General features: G+C 44.0%; 1 protein-coding gene across 2 annotated transcripts in view; it reads left to right on the top strand.

Moving 5' to 3' along the window:
- The window catches only part of LOC110070995 (uncharacterized), a 29,196-nt gene extending 17,816 nt beyond the window's left edge, over positions 1 to 11,380 (top strand). For both annotated transcript variants that reach the window (XM_078382520.1, XM_072984755.2), the window contains 2 exons: positions 5,381 to 5,475; positions 5,862 to 11,380. In XM_078382520.1, the coding sequence (XP_078238646.1) occupies positions 5,962 to 7,908 (1,947 nt within the window). In that variant the 5' untranslated portion in view covers positions 5,381 to 5,475; positions 5,862 to 5,961 and the 3' untranslated portion in view covers positions 7,909 to 11,380. The remainder of the gene's footprint in view (positions 1 to 5,380; positions 5,476 to 5,861) is intronic.
- Positions 11,381 to 18,141: the final 6,761 nt, after the last annotated feature.

Genomic DNA, 18,141 nt, shown 5'->3' on the forward strand with positions numbered 1-18,141 from the left:
TGATTAAATCAAGTGGACCTTTTACTTTTCTCCCAAACAAAAGTTCAAACGGACTGAACCCGGTACTGGCTTGGGGCACTGATCGGTAAGCAAACAAAAGGGATTGCAGCTTCTGGTCCCAATTGTTTGGATTCTCTGCCAAGTAAGCCCTAATCATGCGCATCAGAGTCCCATTGAACTTCTCCGTTAACCCATTACTCTCGGGGTGATAGGCAGTGGTTTCCTTGTGTTTAATTCCACAGATTTGCCATAACCGTTTCATGAGCTTTGATGTAAACGATGTGCCCAAATCTGTGATTATTTCTGAGGCAAATCCCATCCTGGACATATACCCCACCAAGGCATCTGCCACTGTGTTAGTTTCGATGTTAGTCAAGGGAACGGCTTCGGGGTACCTCGTGGCATGGTCCACAATGGTGAGAATGAACCGGTTCCCCCTCTTTGTGGCCTTGGGCAAAGGTCCCACAATATCCACTCCTATACATTTGAACGGGGTGTCAATCACAGGCAAAGGGCACAACTTCGCTTTGGTCCTGTCACGGTTATTCCCCTGCCTCTGACACACATCACATTGTTTACAGAACTCCTTGATCTGCTTCCCTATTTCAGGCCAGTAAAAATTTTGTGTGATTCTCTGCTGTGTTTTGTTCACCCCCAAGTGCGCAGCAAACATGTCAGAGTGCCCCCTTTGTAAGATCATGGGGCGATACTTTTCAGGTACCACTAGCTGACTTCTGATCCCATCTCCCCCTTTTGAGATATTCATCAGGGTCTCCCTATATAAAATTCCCTTTTCCTCGTGAAATCTCGCTGGGGTTTCAGGTGTTAGCTGGGTGTCTGTCACCTTTTCAAAACACTTTCGGGGAGTGGCATCTGCCTTTTGCTCTTGGCCAAATTTGCTGTCTGTGGTTAAGGTTTCTGCCACAGCTTCGGGACTACCCTCATCTGCTTCAGCCTCGGGCTCTTCCGTACCCCCCTGAACTGTCCCCGTGGTAGCTTGTGAGCGTGTAATCACTAGCATCCGTTTCACATGTTCAGCCTGGTCATTTCCCACGAGCACGGCTGCTGGCAGAGTCGATGAAATCGCTAGACGCCAAACTCCCCTCCAGCCTTGAAAGCTCACAGGTACCTCAGCTACTGGCAGTGAGATCACCTGCCCCTCAATCCCTGCCACCTTCAGGCTCTCATTTGGGATTATATGCTTCCTAGGAATAATGTCTGGATGGCACAGGGTCACCTGGGAACGAGTATCTCTTAGCCCCCTATACTGATGGTCAAGTATTCCTACGTCCACCCCAGCGGCCTCAAACAATTGTGAATCTGTCCTAACTAGTAAGCAGCGCTTGACCTCCACAAGAGGATCATTTTCCCCAGCCTGATCAGCAGATGTAACTGGTCCAGAGTGAGTCGCCATGGCAACAGGCTCCCTCAGTGGCAAGGAGCGTTGCTCTGTCTGGACACAGAACACAGCTTTTGGCTTGGTTCCACTCAAATCATGAGGCAAATTTCCCTTTAGCTGCTTTAATTTCTCACACTCTGAGATTAGATGGCCCTTTCCTTGACAGAAATAACATTTTCTGCTATACTTGGAGTCTTTCTCCTCTGTTTTTGGTTTTCCCTCCAAAATCTGAGGTCTTGGTGGTTTCATGTCAGAGGGCTTCCCTTCAACATGGGCCCCTCCCCCTTGCTGGTTTTTCCCTGGTCCCTGAGAGTACCGGCTGTAGGTTTCTTTGGGCTTACCCACAGTTTTCCCCTCAACACCTAAGGACTTCCTTATTTGGGAAATAAAATCTGCGATCTCCGCCGCTTCTGTTACAGTTTTAGGTTTCCTCTCCCTCACATGGAACTTTAGTTCCCCATGCAGGACTGAATAAAATTGTTCCAGCGCTATCAGGTCTTTGAACTGCTGGAAGGTCTCTGTCCCCTCCTGAGACAGCCATTTCTCTAGCAACCTCACCAGTTGGGCCCCCACTTGGGTAAAAGTCTGCTCTGGTTTTTTGTGAGTGACCTGAATTTTTGCCTCAGCTGTTCAGCATTTATCCCATGCCGGGCAAACACCAGTTTTTTAAACTCAGCGAAGTCTTTCAGCAGTTCCACTGGCATCTCTGCATAGACTTCTGCCAGGCTGCCACTGATTAAAGATCGCATAATGGTCATCTTCTCAGTTTCCCTTTCAGAGAAGTCCACAAACGCTCTTTCCACGAGGGAAAAGAACACCTCAGGGCAATCTCCCTTGTTGTACACAGGGAATTTCTTCAAGTCAGTTTTTGACAGGCTGCCTTCCCCATTCCCTGGGTTCCCCTCATTATTATTGTTATTCCTATTTCTACTCATTATTTCCAGCTTCTTCAGCTCAAACGCCATTCTTTCTAACTCCAACTGTCTCTGTTTCTCTTCCCTTTCCATTTCAAATTGTCTTTGTTTCTCCCTTTCCCTTTCCTCCATTTCCCTCACCCTCAGTTCATGCTGTTGGGCTAGGAGCATTTTTCTGAGTTCTGAGGTCAGTTCTCCCGTGCTCTCATCCTGCACTGAGCCAAATTCCTCCTCAGAACCTTGGTCTCCCTGTGGTTCTCTCACTTTCCCTATTTCTGCCATTTGGCTTCGAGTCAAGGGCATAATCCCCCCCCAGAACAGGCTGCCTTCAAAAGTCACGCCTCAAAATAAAACGACGACTTTTTTCCTTTTGCCTCAGAAACAGCCTTCTATAGACTGCTGCTGTCCCTCCAGCACCCACTTGCAACTGTTGCCAGACAGAATCCACCCCCTCTGCTAGGCCTCTCAGCAGACAGGCTAGTTCACTGTTACTTCACGCAGCTTTGCCTCAGCCCTTTCCCGCCAAAACGGGTTGCCTCAGAGCTCCCTAATCTAGTCCCCCAATCTGAGTTTGCACGTTCTTCCACTAGCCTACCTCCCCGTGAGGTAAGCCTAGAAGATTACCTACGCGCCCTCAGATTTTCCCTGACTAGACCCCCCCTTGCTCTGGGCACACTAGCCAAGGCTTTGCTGGACCACTGGGCAACTGGACCAGTCGTATCCCACCCGCTGGACACCAACAAATGTAACAACCCCAGACCTACTGGAGTATCCCACCCTGTAGTTATGCTGCCACCAACCCTTCGCTCTCCCAAGTCACCCAGACCAGGAATGGATTTTAATAAACAAGAGAACAAGGTTTATTGAAAAAACAAACAGGGTAAATAAAAGGATCAGGTAAATAGGATACTGGAACCTGGGATAGTCCCAATCCTACACATACAACAGATTGGTTCCCACGGAACACTTTAAGGTAACGCACAGACCCTGAACTTATCCGTTCTGGCTACCTAGATAGAAACCTGAACCTATCAGGTATGTACTATCTGACGAACAGTTGTACCCAGTCTGACCCACAGACTCCAACTCCACTTCTCCACGTCAGCTCCCTTACGAAGGACTTCCCCCAAATATATACAGTACAGCTCCTCCCCCTTGATGTCCCGCCTTCCACTCCCCATAGGATGGAACTTTCCCTCCAAACCCATGACAGACAGGTACCATCAGTGCGGTATGTAACACCTGGCATGCATTACCAAGACATGGATTGGCGGGGAGGGGGTCCTCCCCTGGCTCTCATCTGTCTGCTGGGTTATGCCATCCAGCACCAGGGTAGACTGAAGGGGCGGGGGGGGAGTAGCCATTGTTTATAAATCCAGCTTACAGGTTACTAGGCGCTCCTCTGTGATAAAGCCAGGTCTAGAGGCACTCCACATGTCGATTGGGGCCAGGGATGGAATTGGGATTTTGCTGTGTTATTCCGCTCCCTGTAACCCAGTGACTTCCTTTCCGGAGCTGGACGAGTTTGTCTCCGTGGCATTGTTGGGATCCCCGAGGCTTTTGGTCTTGGGTGATTTCAACGTGCATGCGGAGGCAGAGGTCACTGGGCCAGCTCTTGAGTTCCTGGAAACCATGGCTTCCTTGAACATGTCTCAACATGTCAACGGCCCCACCCACGTGGGTGGTCATATGTTGGACCTGGTCTTTTCCACCAATTGGAGCGAATGTGGTCTGGTGGTTACTGACCTTGTGTCGCTCCTCTTGTCATGGTCAGATCACCATCTGGTAAAATGTAACATTTCCGTGGCTCTCCCCCCTCGCAGGGAGCAGGAACCTATTTCTATGGTCCACCCTCGAACTCTACTGGATCCGGTTGGATTCCAGGATGCCATGAGAGGGGTTACGGCTGACCTGGCTAGCGCTCCTGTTGACGCTCTAGTTGACAGCTGGATCATGGCTGCCACCATGAGAAAGGGAGATAAGGGAAGACAAAACAGAGAGTCAAATCATGGGAGAAGCCATGTGGAGTCAATTGATGCCATCCTAAACCATCTGCTGGACATTATTCTAAGGGGAGCCTTTACCATGGATGTTACCTAATGGACCAGGCCTTTCCTAGGCCTTTTTCTTTTTAAGAATATTGAGCCTTTTCTGGGTTCCTGAATTTTGTTCCCTATTGTGGATTATTATTCTTTTTGCCATGGATCTGCTTGGATACTTTTTCTATGATTTACCTGCTTGGATTACCTGTAGATTACCTGTGGATTGCTAATGGATTACCTTATTCATTTTCCATGGATTAATTTTTACTTTTTCATGTGGATTATTTTTGGGGTAATTATTTTAAAAATGCTTGCTTGCTGAAGAAGGACTTTACAAGATGCAGGGATTTTTAAAAGAAGGGGGGCTTTTGCCTTTTGTTTTCCCTTAAATAGCTTTTCATATATTTTTGTGGGTTTTTGTGATTTTTAAATATTTTTCCTGTTTTTATATTTTTATGGATTTTTTGCCTTATTTCTATTTTGTAATCTGTTTTGAAAATGATTCTTTTGCTTACTTAGGCTGAGCTGAATTTTCTTCATGGAATTTTCTATTTTCTTTAATAAAACACTTATTATTCAAACCAATTGGTCTCTTGAACAGTAACCTGTCAGAGTGTCACCTGAAGGGCAATTTAAATTATTAAATTGGTCACATTATGCTACCGAGTCCTATCATATTGAGCATATTGGGTCCCAGGACTACAAAGCTCATGTGTGTGCCTTTTTTGGATTTTCCTAAGGTACAAAAGTGTTCTTATGAGGGCAGACTTGTAAGCAGGATTTTGTCACAGGCCTTGACTAAGTAATCAGGACTCTACTCAGTTAATTAAAAGGGTGTGAAAATTCCTAATTACTCTCTGTCTGACCGGTCAAGCATCCTCTTGGGGAGCTGATTGCTGACACTATCCGTCACTTTTTATGTTATATTTGAGCTCATGCTCTTATGGTGGCGGATAAATGGAACTGAAGGCTGGGGGGAATGGAGCATACATGCAAGGGGCAATCTAAACTTTGTATCTTTTCAGAAAAGCTCTAGAAGATTCTGAAGTTCCAGCGCACGTGCTGACTTAACCCAAATGTGTGAATTCACAGAGGTCCACTTGAAGAACCATGGTTACAGGTAAGTAACCTCTCTTTCAATTATTTCTTTCCTCTTTAATCAACTTTGAGAAATTCCTTTCTAATTTTCTGGAAACTTAAGAACAATCATTGGGGAGAATTTGAGAAGGAAGAAAGTTAATATACTTTGAATTTGATGCACTTACTTGGGTGAGGAAATTATCCTCCCTTCATGACTCCTCCCTCCAAAAGGTCCCTCACTAAAGAGTCCATCCAAACTGAAGCCCAAAGGAACACCCTCCGGTTTGGCAGCATCCCCTCCCTGGTTCTCTTCCCTCGCCTATTTGGCTGTCTTTCATTCCTCCTCTGTGACTCAGGCGGAGTCGGCACACATCATTCCTTATTCCTGCAGATATTGGAAGTCATTGTTTCTCTTCTTTTTCTAAGCTAGAAGATGATGATGAACAGGAGAATTGCCTAGCATCAAGTGGGGCAACCTGGGCAGGAACTCGCAATCAAGCAAGAAAACAGAGAACTGAAAATAGGAATGGCCATGCATGGACTTCACATAAAAGGACTGGCACAGGAGAGAAATCATGTAAATGCATGTCACCTCAGTAGACATCAAAGAAAACATGGAGGGGAGAAAATGTATCCCTGTATGGAATGTGGAAAGAGCTTCAGTCACAGTAGTATCCTTAGATCACATCAAAGAACTCACACCGGGGAAAAACCACATCAATGCATAGAATGTGCAAAGAGTTTTAGTCAGAGTGGTCACCTTAGGACACATCAAAAAACTCACACTGGGGAGAAACCACATAAATGCTTGGAATGTGGAAAGAGCTTCAGTCAGAGTGGTCACCTTAGGTTACATCAAAGGACTCACACTGGAGAGAAACCACATAAATGCATAGAATGTGGAAAGAGTTTTAGTCAGAGTGGTCACCTTAGGACACATCAAAGGACTCACACCGGGGAGAAACCACATAAATGCATGGAATGTGGAAAGAGCTTTAGTCACCGTAGCACCCTTAGGTTACATCAAAGGACCCACACTGGGGAGAAACCACATAAATGCATGGAATGTGGAAAGAGCTTTAGTCACCGTAGCACCCTTAGGTTACATCAAAGGACTCACACTGGAGAGAAACCACATAAATGCATGGAATGTGGAAAGAGTTTTAGTCGCAGTGATACCCTTACATCACATCAAAGGACTCACACTGGGGAGAAACCACATAAATGCATGGAATGTGGAAAGAACTTTAGTAAGAGTAGTGACCTTAAGTCACATCAAAGGACTCACACTGGGGAGAAACCGAATAAATGCATAGAATGTGGAAAGAGCTTTAGTCAGAGTGGTTACCTTAGGAAACATCAAAGGATTCACACTGGTGAAAAACAACATAAATGCATGGAATGCGGAAAGAGCTTTAGTCGCAGTGGTGACCTTAGGTTACATCAAAGGACTCACACTGGAGAGAAACCACATAAATGCACGGAATGTGGAAAGAGCTTTAGTCAAAGTAGCACTCTTAAGTTACATCAAAGGACTCACACTGGGGAGAAACCACATAAATGCACGGAATGTGGAAAGAGCTTTAGTCAAAGTAGCACTCTTAAGTTACATCACAGGACTCACACTGGAGAGAAACCACATAAATGCTTGGAATGTGGAAAGAGCTTTAGTCATGGTGGCGTCCTAAGATTACATCAAAGAATTCACACTGGGGAGAAACCGTACAAATGCATGGAATGTGGAAAGAGCTTTAGTCAGAGTGGTTACCTTAGGAAACATGAAAGGATTCATACTTGGGAGAAACCGTACGAATGCATGGAATGTGGAAAGAGCTTTTGTCGCAGTGGTGAACTTAGGTTACATCAAAGGACCCACACTGGGGAGAAACCACATAAATGCTTGGAATGTGGAAAGAGCTTTTGTCAGAGTGGTCACCTTAGGACACATCAAAGAACTCACACCGGGGAGAAACCACATAAATGCATGGAATGTGGAAAGAGTTTTAGTAACAGTGGTCGCCTTAGATTACATCAAAGGACTCACACTGGGGAGAAACCACATAAATGCATGGAATGTGGAAAGAGTTTTAGTCAGAGTGGTCACCTTAGGACACATCAAAGAACTCACACCGGGGAGAAACCACATAAATGCATGGAATGTGGAAAGAGTTTTAGTAACAGTGGTGACCTTAGGAAACATGAAAGGATTCACACTGGGGAGAAACCACATAAATGCATGGAATGCGGAAAGAGCTTTATTCTCAGTTGTGTCCTTAGGTTACATCAAAGGACTCACACTGGGGAGAAACCACATAAATGCATGGAATGTGGAAAGAGTTTTAGTGACAGTGGTGGCCTTAGGAAACATGAAAGAACTCACACTGGGGAGAAACCACATAAATGCTTGGAATGTGGAAAGAGCTTTAGTCAGAGAGGTCACCTTAGGTTACATCAAAGGACTCACACTGGCTAGAAACCACATAAATTCCTGGAATGTGGAAAGAGCTTCAGACTAAGTGGTCACCTTAGGTTACAGCAAAGGACTCACACTGGGGAGAAACTGCATAAGTGCTTGGAATGTGGAAGGGGTTTTACTCAGTGGTCCTGATAATTAACGCATAAGAAACTCATTCAGTTTTGTGCTGGTTTCCAGTGGAAAAATTAAGCAACCAAAAGCTGACTCAATGCAAAAGAGAGAAAAAGCAAAAAAATGGAGTGCATTTGAAGTGCCACTTGTGATGTGTTTTACTTCTATTGTTAATTAACAGAGAGATACCACAAAATAGACGTGGAAGTTCTTGCTTAAAAAATGAGCATAAGTATATATTGTATAATGGAAGCTTTTACAAAATTAGTGTAAAACGGGTCTCTACGTGGGGCTGCCTTTGAGGCTGCTGCGGAAACTACAGGTGGTGCAGAATGCTGCGGCCAGACTTATCAGTGGCGTGAAAAAATACCAACATATTTCTCCCACTCTGGCCGCACTGCATTGGCTGCCCATCCGTTTCCGCATCGACTTCAAAGTGCTGATGCTTTCGTATAAAGCCCTAAATGGCTTAGGGCCTCGATACTTGGCAGAACACCTTCCACCAAGTTCTACCCGTGTCACTCGCGCGAGTCAGGAGGTGAGGCTGAGGAGCCTAACGCCGAGGGAGGCCCGGAAAGAAAAGACAAGAAATCGGGCCTTCTCGGCAGTGGCTCCTCGCCTCTGGAATAACCTTCCCCCTGACATTCGCGCCGCCCCCTCGCTGGGTATCTTTAAAAAACAATTAAAAACGCTGATGTTCCGGCAGGCCTTCCCCACCGCCAGTTCCTGACCTTCCCTATTTTTCCTTTGCCCTAGTCTTTGTTTCACTTCGTTCTTGCCTTTCCCCTACTTTAAAACTGTATTAATTTTTATTGTAAATGGTCACTGTTGTAAGCCGCCTAGAGTGGTCCTATGTGATGCAGATAGGCGGGATATAAATTAAATAAATAAAATAATAATAAATAATAAATAAATAAATAAACATGCGACCCGGGGGCCATTTGTGGTCCACCGGATGATAGTTTGTGGCCCCCGCCTTGCCACCCCCCCGAAGCGCCCACACGTCCTCTGCTGTCAAGAGTCAAAAAAAGCCTTGCCTTGTTTGCCAGCTCTCTCCCGAGATAGCGCCTCTTGCACCCTTCATCCAGAACTGCAACCTGCTAGCCAGGTCGCCTGTCTGCCAGCTGGCAGGCTGCAGTTCTGGATGGAGGGTGCAAGAGACATTGTCTTGGGGGAGAGTCGGCGAGTGAGGCATGCTGCCGGCCCTTTCCCTGAGTGCCTGAGCCACCGCCAAGCAATGCCTTAGAGCGGAGCTCACTCCCGGCCCGTCCTCAAAGAGCACCTCCAAGCCACCAACAGCAGCTGCTACTGCTTCTTCCAGGGAAGCAGCTCTCTGGCACCTTTTCTGTCAGCACCTCCAGCACCAGCCCAGTCAGCGGCCGCCTCAGCACCTGGTGGTGCTTCCTCCTCCTCCTCTTCGTCCTGCTTCAGCCGCCTCGGCTCTGGAGGCTGCCTGGGCTCGCCTTGTAAAGTTTGCTCCTCTTTTGTGGGGGTAGCTGCTGCTGCTGAATGCCCCTTTTTTGGAGTGGGGCCCTCAGAATAAGTTTGCCGTACTTCTTTGTGTGTGTGCATGTGGGTGCACACCTGGGGGGGCCACCCGGTTTTTTAATTTCATGGGTACCAATGAGGGCTTTTCTCCTTTGGCAAGGCGATTCTGTGAGGGGTTTTTAAAAATTTTATGCCGTGCCCTCCTCCCCTCTGGCTATGCGGTCAGTGGCACTCCCTCCCTTTTCCGCTTCTTTGTCCTCCTCCTGCTGGTGGTGGTAGTGAAGAAGGAGCATGAAGGGGTCATGGCCAGTGACGAGGGCTCTCACGCCCCTCCTCCTCCTCCTTGGAGGCCCAGCCGGGCTAAGGAAACTCCTGGGCAGCTTCCTCGGGCTCTTGCTCCGCTTTGTGGAAAATCAACCTCACCCAGCTTCTGTCTCCAGCAGCCCCAAGGTAAATTGAGTTTGAGACCCCTGGTGTAAAAAGAAAAGGATGGATGTTCTAAGGCTAACTGATGAAAGAAAAGCAAGTAGTGAAGAGAGAGAAGCTCTCATTTGTTTTATAAGTCTTTATCCTCCTAAATAATAGTAACTGAATTTTAAAGAGGGTACCAATGAATTTCTACTATTTAATTTTTATAAACAAATATATATAGTGTGTATTATTTATGAAGAACTAGGCTCTTCTGTGCTATTATATTTAGAGCAGGGGTCTCAAACATGCGGCCCGGGGGCCATTTGCGGCCCCTCAGATGATAGTTTGTGGCCCTCGCCTTGCCTGCCCCCCCACATCCTCTGCTGTCAAGAGTAAAAAAAAGCCTTGCCTCGCTCGCCAGCTCTCGCCCAAGACAGCACTTCTTGCACTCTCCATCCAGAACTGCAGCCTGCCAGCCAGCCCACCTGTCTGCCGGCTAAGGAAACTCCTGGGCCGCTTCCTCAGGCTCTTGCTCTGCTTGGCGGAAAATCTGATGCGTCCCAGCCTCATCCAGACTCTGCCTTCAGCGGCCCCCGGGTAAATTGAGTTTAAAACCCCTGATTTAGAGTATCCTGCTTTGTCATGGCAGGGATTTTTGGAAGGAGTGGAAAGTTTGGTTTTTCAAGCTCCAGTCTCTTTGGGTGCTAGACTGCACTGGGTCAGAGGTGATCAAATCCTTTGATCCTTAACATCTGAGCTTCTCAGAGGCTGGGAAATCTAAGCCTTGGGAAAATTTGGTTTTGCTGACTGATGCAGAACAGAGGAATATAAAAATTGGGAGAGATCTCACAAAAAGTATTATTAGAAAGGAACAGAGAAACAGATGTTTGGTTTCATGATGCTGGGTGGAAGTCCTTGGAAGAGCAGAAAGATAACAGTGTGGCAGTGACAGCTATCAATGGATTTTACAAACTCTGGGTGAGAACAAAATTTTCTGTTTCTTAACAACACACATATCCAAATAGTGCTTTTTAAACTTTGCATATATATGTTTTTAAAGTTTAAATAATTTTGCATGTCTTCCATTGAAAATAATAAGGGTTTTTTGATTTTTATCATTGTATTCTTAGGAAGTTTGAAATGTTCTGAAGATGTATGCTATCTTTCTGGATTATGAGCACCAGTGTTTTAATGTGTTTGCATTCTAGATTCAAACAAACCTTAAATTTTCCCTATTATCTAAATTTAAGTTGCTGCATATTTTTACAAGATACAAGGATGTATTTTAAGTAAGCCTGCAGTTTTTTCATGATTGTATGATGCTTGGATTTAAAGACGACAGATCTCTACCAACAGTTTTTTCCTCACGCCTGTAAGAGTGCCTTACATATTTTTTTTGGATTTAGTATAATTAATTATGGAATCTAGTAATGATGTAAATAAATGAACTTGTACAGAATTAACAAGTTTTGGAATTGCCTTGAATCACTGGAACAATTAAAAGACTTCCTACGAGATACCCAGATGAGCTTCAAACACCTTGTCACTGGCTGTCTATCTGATGGAGAAAGTCGGGCTGAACCCATCCTGACCGGAGTGCCGTCCTTTCCTGAAAAGAGGAGGGAGAAGTCCATGGAGCCCCAGAGACAGAACATATCACCCGTCAGAGAAGTGACACCTCCATGGGGAGAATGGAAAGATAGCGAGATGAGAAGGGTCACAGAGAAGACCAGGAGGATAGAGATAGTTCCATGTGAAGAATCAAAACTTTAGGCCAATGAAGGTATGGGAGAGTCTGGAAATAAAGAGCCTGGGGTGTCTAAGGTGGAAGTTCCAGTGAGGGAAGCAGAAGGTCCATCAGAGGAAAGGATTGACTGGGTAAAGGAACATTAGGGTAGCAGCAGAGGTGCAGGAGAAAAAGAAAGGAATAAGACAGGAGGGGGGAAGAGAAATATATCTTGGGGAACCATCAAGAAGGGAGAGAGCAGAAGGTGGAGAGGTAGAAGGGCAAAATTAGGATATTACCACAAGGCTGGGAGTGGATATGAATGGAGAATCCCTGGACCAAACAGTGGGAGAACTTGATGATACCTCATAAGAGGCAGAAAGGAGACAGAGAGAAGTAAGACCGGAGAAACCCTCCTATTGGGGAGAGAAAGAGGTTGGAAGGGGGAGGAGAAAGATCAGGGAGGAGAGAGGCACGCTAGCTGAAGAGAGAAAGGGAGAGATGGACCAACCTCTCAGAGAGGGCTTTTGGCAGGACCCCGGTGGGTCAGTTGTCTTCCAGTGGTGACAACTGGAATTGTAGAATCTCCTTGCCTAGGAGGTCTGTAAATTTCTGTAGGATTCCTGTGGAGTCGGGTATCCTAATGAAGGTCTGACCTGTAGATATCAAAGACATCATACAGGGAAGAGGCCATAGAAATACACGGAATGTAGGAGGACTTTCCATAAAAGCAGTCATCTTTTTATTCATCCAAGAACTCATACAAAAAGGAAACCTTTGAAAAACAAAGAATGTGGGAACAGCTTCAGTCTGAGCTGACAGGCTTACAATATTCATTTTATTTATTTTAGTTTATTTATTCTATTTATATCCCACCCATCTGGTCAATCGACCACTCTGGGCGGCTAACAACAGCCCTTTAAGAATTGATAATCAAAGTTCGTAAAAAGTTTGTAAGAAAGAGTCTGATTAATTACTTCAGCTGTGCAAGTAACTAGCTGACCAGTTTGATTTAACCCAGCTGTGGAAACAATAATGCTGGAGAAGAACCCTGGAGAAGCTAATCTCTGATTGGCCACTAGGGGCAATAAAATTAAGAGCCTCTGAGCACTTTTTTTGGGTTGAACGAGGAGAGACGAAGGCACTACTCTGCAGGACAGATTTACGATGCTGGATATTGCTATGGACTCTGGATATGTGTTATGGGAAATGGACTGATATTGAATGCTTTATTGTGTATGACCAATGGACTGAACTAAGACAACTCTGTCTGTATGACTACTGCTACAATACAATTTTTTCTTTACCTTAATGAACTCTCTTTTCATTGTTTGTCTGCATACTGGTACCTGAATTGGATAAATCTCTGCTAGGGTAGAGGAAAGATCCCAAGGAAACAACAGAAAAACTCTATGGTTCCTTATGTGGATAAAAGTTGACTGAATAAGCGACAGAGGCACCCGTTATTTAGAGCACATAACAACATGGTTGAGAAATCAAAGCGTGAAGTCTGGATTCCAGCGTTTCAATTTTTTTACCACAGTGGTGCCTCACTTAACGATTTTAATTGGTTCCAAAAAAATCGCTATGTAGAAACATCGCTAAGTGAAACGCGTTTTCCCATAGAGATGCATTGAAAACTGGATAATCCGTTCCAATTGGAACGGATTAACGTCCTTAAGCGAAAATTGCCATAGGAAACATCGCTAAGTGAAACAATGTATCCCCCATTCAAATGCATTGAGTAGGCTTCAATGCATTTCAATGGGGGAGAAAAAAATGCACCAAAAATTAACGAAGACTCAGAACAAAGCCAAATTAAGTTTGCAAAGGTTTTACAAGGTGCACTAACGAATCCAAGCATTTAAAACTTTAAAACTTTAAAATTCAACAACTAATTTCAAAAGAGTCAGAAGAAAGTCAAATTTTAAACTCAGGTTTTAACTTGGGGATCCAAATCCCAGATGCAGGCATGCAGAGAACACCATGAAAAACCATTTCCAGTGAGGGTATAGCAGCTTTCCACACCACCACCACCCACACCAAGAAGCAGCATGGCAGGACAGGAAAAAAAAATTAAACTCAGGTTTTAACTTGGGGATCCAAATCTCTCACAATCCACACAAACCCCCACTAAAAAAAACCCCTGCAATTTCCCCAATGAAAAAAAAAAACCCATAACCAAAGCCAGAGCCAGCCAGACCCAAATTCCCTCTTGCAAAAAACATCTGAGTTTTGCAATAAAACCCACCACCCACCCAGGAGAAGAAATGCAAGCTTACCTTTTGAAGTTCTCCAGCACAGGTTGCACCCACAAGACAGACCAAAGTGACAAAGCCAACCTTGGAACTGCACGTTGAAAAGTAAACCCAGGATGCATGGGGAAGGGGGTTTATACCTTCCCTGCACAGGCGCAATGCATCCTGGGTACAGGCAGTTAGAATTTCAAGGAAAACAACAAATTAGCATTGACAAACAGCCACCTTTCCCGCTCTTTTTAAAACATCGTTAAGCGAAACAGGGGACCCAAAATGCAATAATTATGTGAAGCATGGTCCCGAAATCGCTAAGCGGAAATCCCCCATAGGAAACATCATTAAACCGAGGTGGCAAATTTTTCAGAAAAAGCCAGCGTTATGTGGATTTATCATTCAGCGAGGCGCTCGTTAAGCGAGGCACCACTGTATATAAATTATTGGGGGATAAAAGGTAAAAAAGTTCCCTGACCCCTGGTTTAAAGGTATGAAGTGTTAAGAAGAAGGAGGGCTAAGTGATGTAGAAAAAGATGGATGATGGGTTGTAGTTTCTCTTAGCTTTGCAAGTTTGGAGAGGGGAGTTTCAGAATGGAAAGTGCTATGTGAGAGAATGCTTACAGAATATAGAGACAGAAAGAGGTGAATAGCCCTTCTTAGAAGATACTTAGCTTAGAATTTAGTGTTTTATATTTTAATGAGAAATACCAGCTTTATTTAACTATTGGAATCTTTGGATATGTTTTATGCTATGCCTTTGCAAACAAACTTTCTATGAATCTTTATTTTCTTAAAAAAATAATTATAACATTATTTTCAGAACACGGCCAAAGGGCCCGAAAAACCCACAAAAACCATTAATTATAAAATCTTCAGAGTTCTCTTTGGGCAACTCCTCATTTTCGGTGGGAAATAAAACGGGAGACGTCTTAATAACCTTTAAACTGTCACTTTCATTATCACCAATCTCTTCCAGCCCATTACTCATAGGATCAAAGACTCTCAACTCTGGCAACAGGCCATAACGAGATGAACCAAAACTCCCACAGACTCAATGGGCCGTTCGCCCACACCATTCCCTGTACCTCGGTCTTTGGGGAAGAGTACTTCTCAGGACACAAATCATCCCGCAACAGGAGCGCCTCACCCAGCCTCGCTCGTCCGGTCTGTCATAGAAACAGTTGTGGGCTATCTCAGTCTCTCTTTGCAATTCTAACTTTTGCGGTGCCATGATCACAGTCCATTCTTGGGTCTTGAACTGGGCCGCCTTGTCTCCCTACAACTTCGGCTCTGGCAACAGTCCACTTTCACATTGGGGAAATCCCTCAGCAGTCTCGAGTCTTTACATACTCAGCCTCTCTCCTTCATGCCTCCTCTTTCTCTCATACACCTGTAGCACTGAACTGAACCAATGCACCCCTTCCTCACATATCCTCTTCCCACACTGTCACCTCTTGCTCCACCTTCTTTCCTCTTGGGTCCTCTTCCACTAGACAAATCTTCACGTTTTCCACCTCTTTTAATTCAACTTCCCCCGCCTCCTTCGTAACTGTCACTTCTTTAGTCACCATCTCTTCCTCGCTCCCCTTATCCTCTCCTCCTTCTATAGCCTCTATTATCATGGATGGCTCACTGGCACACTCCTCCTTCACATGAAGACTCACAAAGCCCATGTTTAAGTACTTTCAAAGTACACAGTAAAGAGTTCTTTAATGGTCAGGCTTGTCCGTGGCATGGATGTTATGCATTGCTGAGGCTTAAGGACTTTGTTGTCGTTGTTTAGTCGTGTCCGACTCTTCATGATCCTATGGACCAGAGCACGTCAGGCCCTCCTGTCTTCCACTGCCTCCCAGAGTTGGGTCAAATTCACTATCCGAAATGAAAAACCCCATTGGAATTCATTAAACTCCATTTAATGCGTTCCTATGGGGACAAAACTCACCGCTAAGTGGGAATCCTCCATAGGGCTGCCATTTTCGCCACCTCGGTAAGCGAGGGATAGGCGTGAAAACACTGTGGGTGGCCATTTTCTTCATCCAGTGGCCATTTTGGAACCGCTGATCAGCTGTGTGAAAATGGGGCCTTTGGGAGGACTGCGGGGGAGGGTTCCCCTGCGGTCCTCCCAAAGCCCCACCGGCATTTCCGCCCAGCTGGGCAGGTGCTTCGGAAGGACCACCGGGGAGGGCTCCCCCACAGTCCTTCCAAAGCCCCCACCAGTCAGCTGGGGAAAAATGGGGCCTATGGGGAAAAATCGCTAAGAGATTTTTTCACATAGGGAACATCGCAATGCGATCACTTTTGCGATTGCAAAATCTGCATCACTATGCAGATTCGTCATTAAATGGGGCACCCGTTAAGCGAGGCACCACTGTACCTACAAGACAATTAACACATAAAACTAACAAAACATAAAAGACTAACAAAACATACAGGCAGGGAGGTATATCCCATACCAGCTTATCTATTATATAAATTCTGACTACAGAAATAATATATCCATGTGCATCTGCACATGTTATATTCCACATCCCTATTTGTATATCTGATTAAGTATCTAACATCCTAAATTAATAATAAATTTTGTAAGTTCTCTCATCTGCATTTCCATCCAACTCTCATCATAAACATTCCTCATTTCCTCTTTAAAATTACTTATCCACCATAATATCCACACAGGCCTATTCATTCCTCGATAATCTCCATTCTTATATACAGAAAACTATAATTATTAATCATCATCATTTCTGAATTTCATAAGTCACAACTCTTATCTAAACCTTAAATTCCATGTCAGGCCAAATTTGCTTATAGTATATTAGTCATGTTGCTTTATATATATATATATATATATATATATATATATATATATATATATATATATATATATATATATATATATATATATATATATATATATATATATATATATATATATATATATATATATATATATATATATATATATATATATATATATATACTAAAACCAATTGATTTCTATTATTTATTCAGCAAGTAACTTCCTCCTTTCTAATTTTCATTTATCAACTCCAGTGTCATCAAACCGGTATTGGCCTCTCTAATCTTGTCAACATTGTCACTATTATAATCACACATATTTAATGTCTCAATATATGTGCCTCACAAACAAAGTATCCACTATTATTGTTCATCATGATTTCTAAAATTCATAGGTTACATGTGCTTGTCTAACGTTAAATTTCATCTCTGGCCGAATTTGCTTATAGTATATGAATCATATTGCTTTGTATATTCAGTTCCAGTGTTAACAAACCAAAATTAGCCTCTTGCCTCCTTTATTCATTCTTTTTTTCCAGTTTTGAAATGCCATCTATAATATTTCTTTAAGACATTTTCTATACGGTTGACTAATTTCATGCCCATGTAGTCAGCAGTTTGATTTTGGAGCAACATAGTGTGTGATCTCTGATTGTAAATTTCTGCCCTCAGTTTTGCCCATTTCTCCCCCTTTACATTCTTTCTTTTCGGAACAGTCTTGAGATACATCCTCCCATCCCCCCTTTTGTCTTTTTTGGTCATCCTTTGAAGAAAAGGAGTCGTCTTCTCCTCTCACTCTGATGACGGTGGCTGTTCCATGATTGATCTGAGCTGCTTTGAAGCAATTTCCCTCTCTGACATTAAAGGCTGTTCATTAAAAATTGGGCTCAATTGTTTATCTTTGCTTTCAATCTTTTTGTGCAGAGCAGAAAAAGTCATCTTCAAGTCTGTTCTGATCTCCTCTAGTTGCGCCTTAAAATGATTATGTAAGATTGACATTCTTGAAGAGGTCCCTTGATATAATCCATTGTGGGTTGCGATGATGGGTCTTTCCCTCCTTCCATGGCCATAGCAGACAGCAGGTTAATTACTCAGATTACCCACATGATTTATTAGCTAGTCCGCACTTAAAGTCTTATGAGGGGGGACCCCATGATTTACAATTCACCTTGTAGCCAGATACAGAGTCACTTAGGTTAGATATGCAGTTATTTAGAATTCTTAAGTCCTGACTTTATGTATTTATGGAAAGCCAGTTTCTCTGGAGGAGAAGGTTAAGAGAGAAAAAAGAGCAGAATTGGTTTTGTTTCCGAGCTGTGACACAGTAAAAAAACTCCAATGTTACAGTTTCTCAGGCATTAACAAAGTTATGCCGCTTGAGATCATTCCTTTTCGTCAGCTTTCACAGAGCAAATTTGATCTTTTACTTGCTGTGGCTTGGCA

This window comes from Pogona vitticeps, chromosome Z (assembly GCF_051106095.1).
Source record: "Pogona vitticeps strain Pit_001003342236 chromosome Z, PviZW2.1, whole genome shotgun sequence".
NCBI lineage: Eukaryota > Metazoa > Chordata > Lepidosauria > Squamata > Agamidae > Pogona > Pogona vitticeps.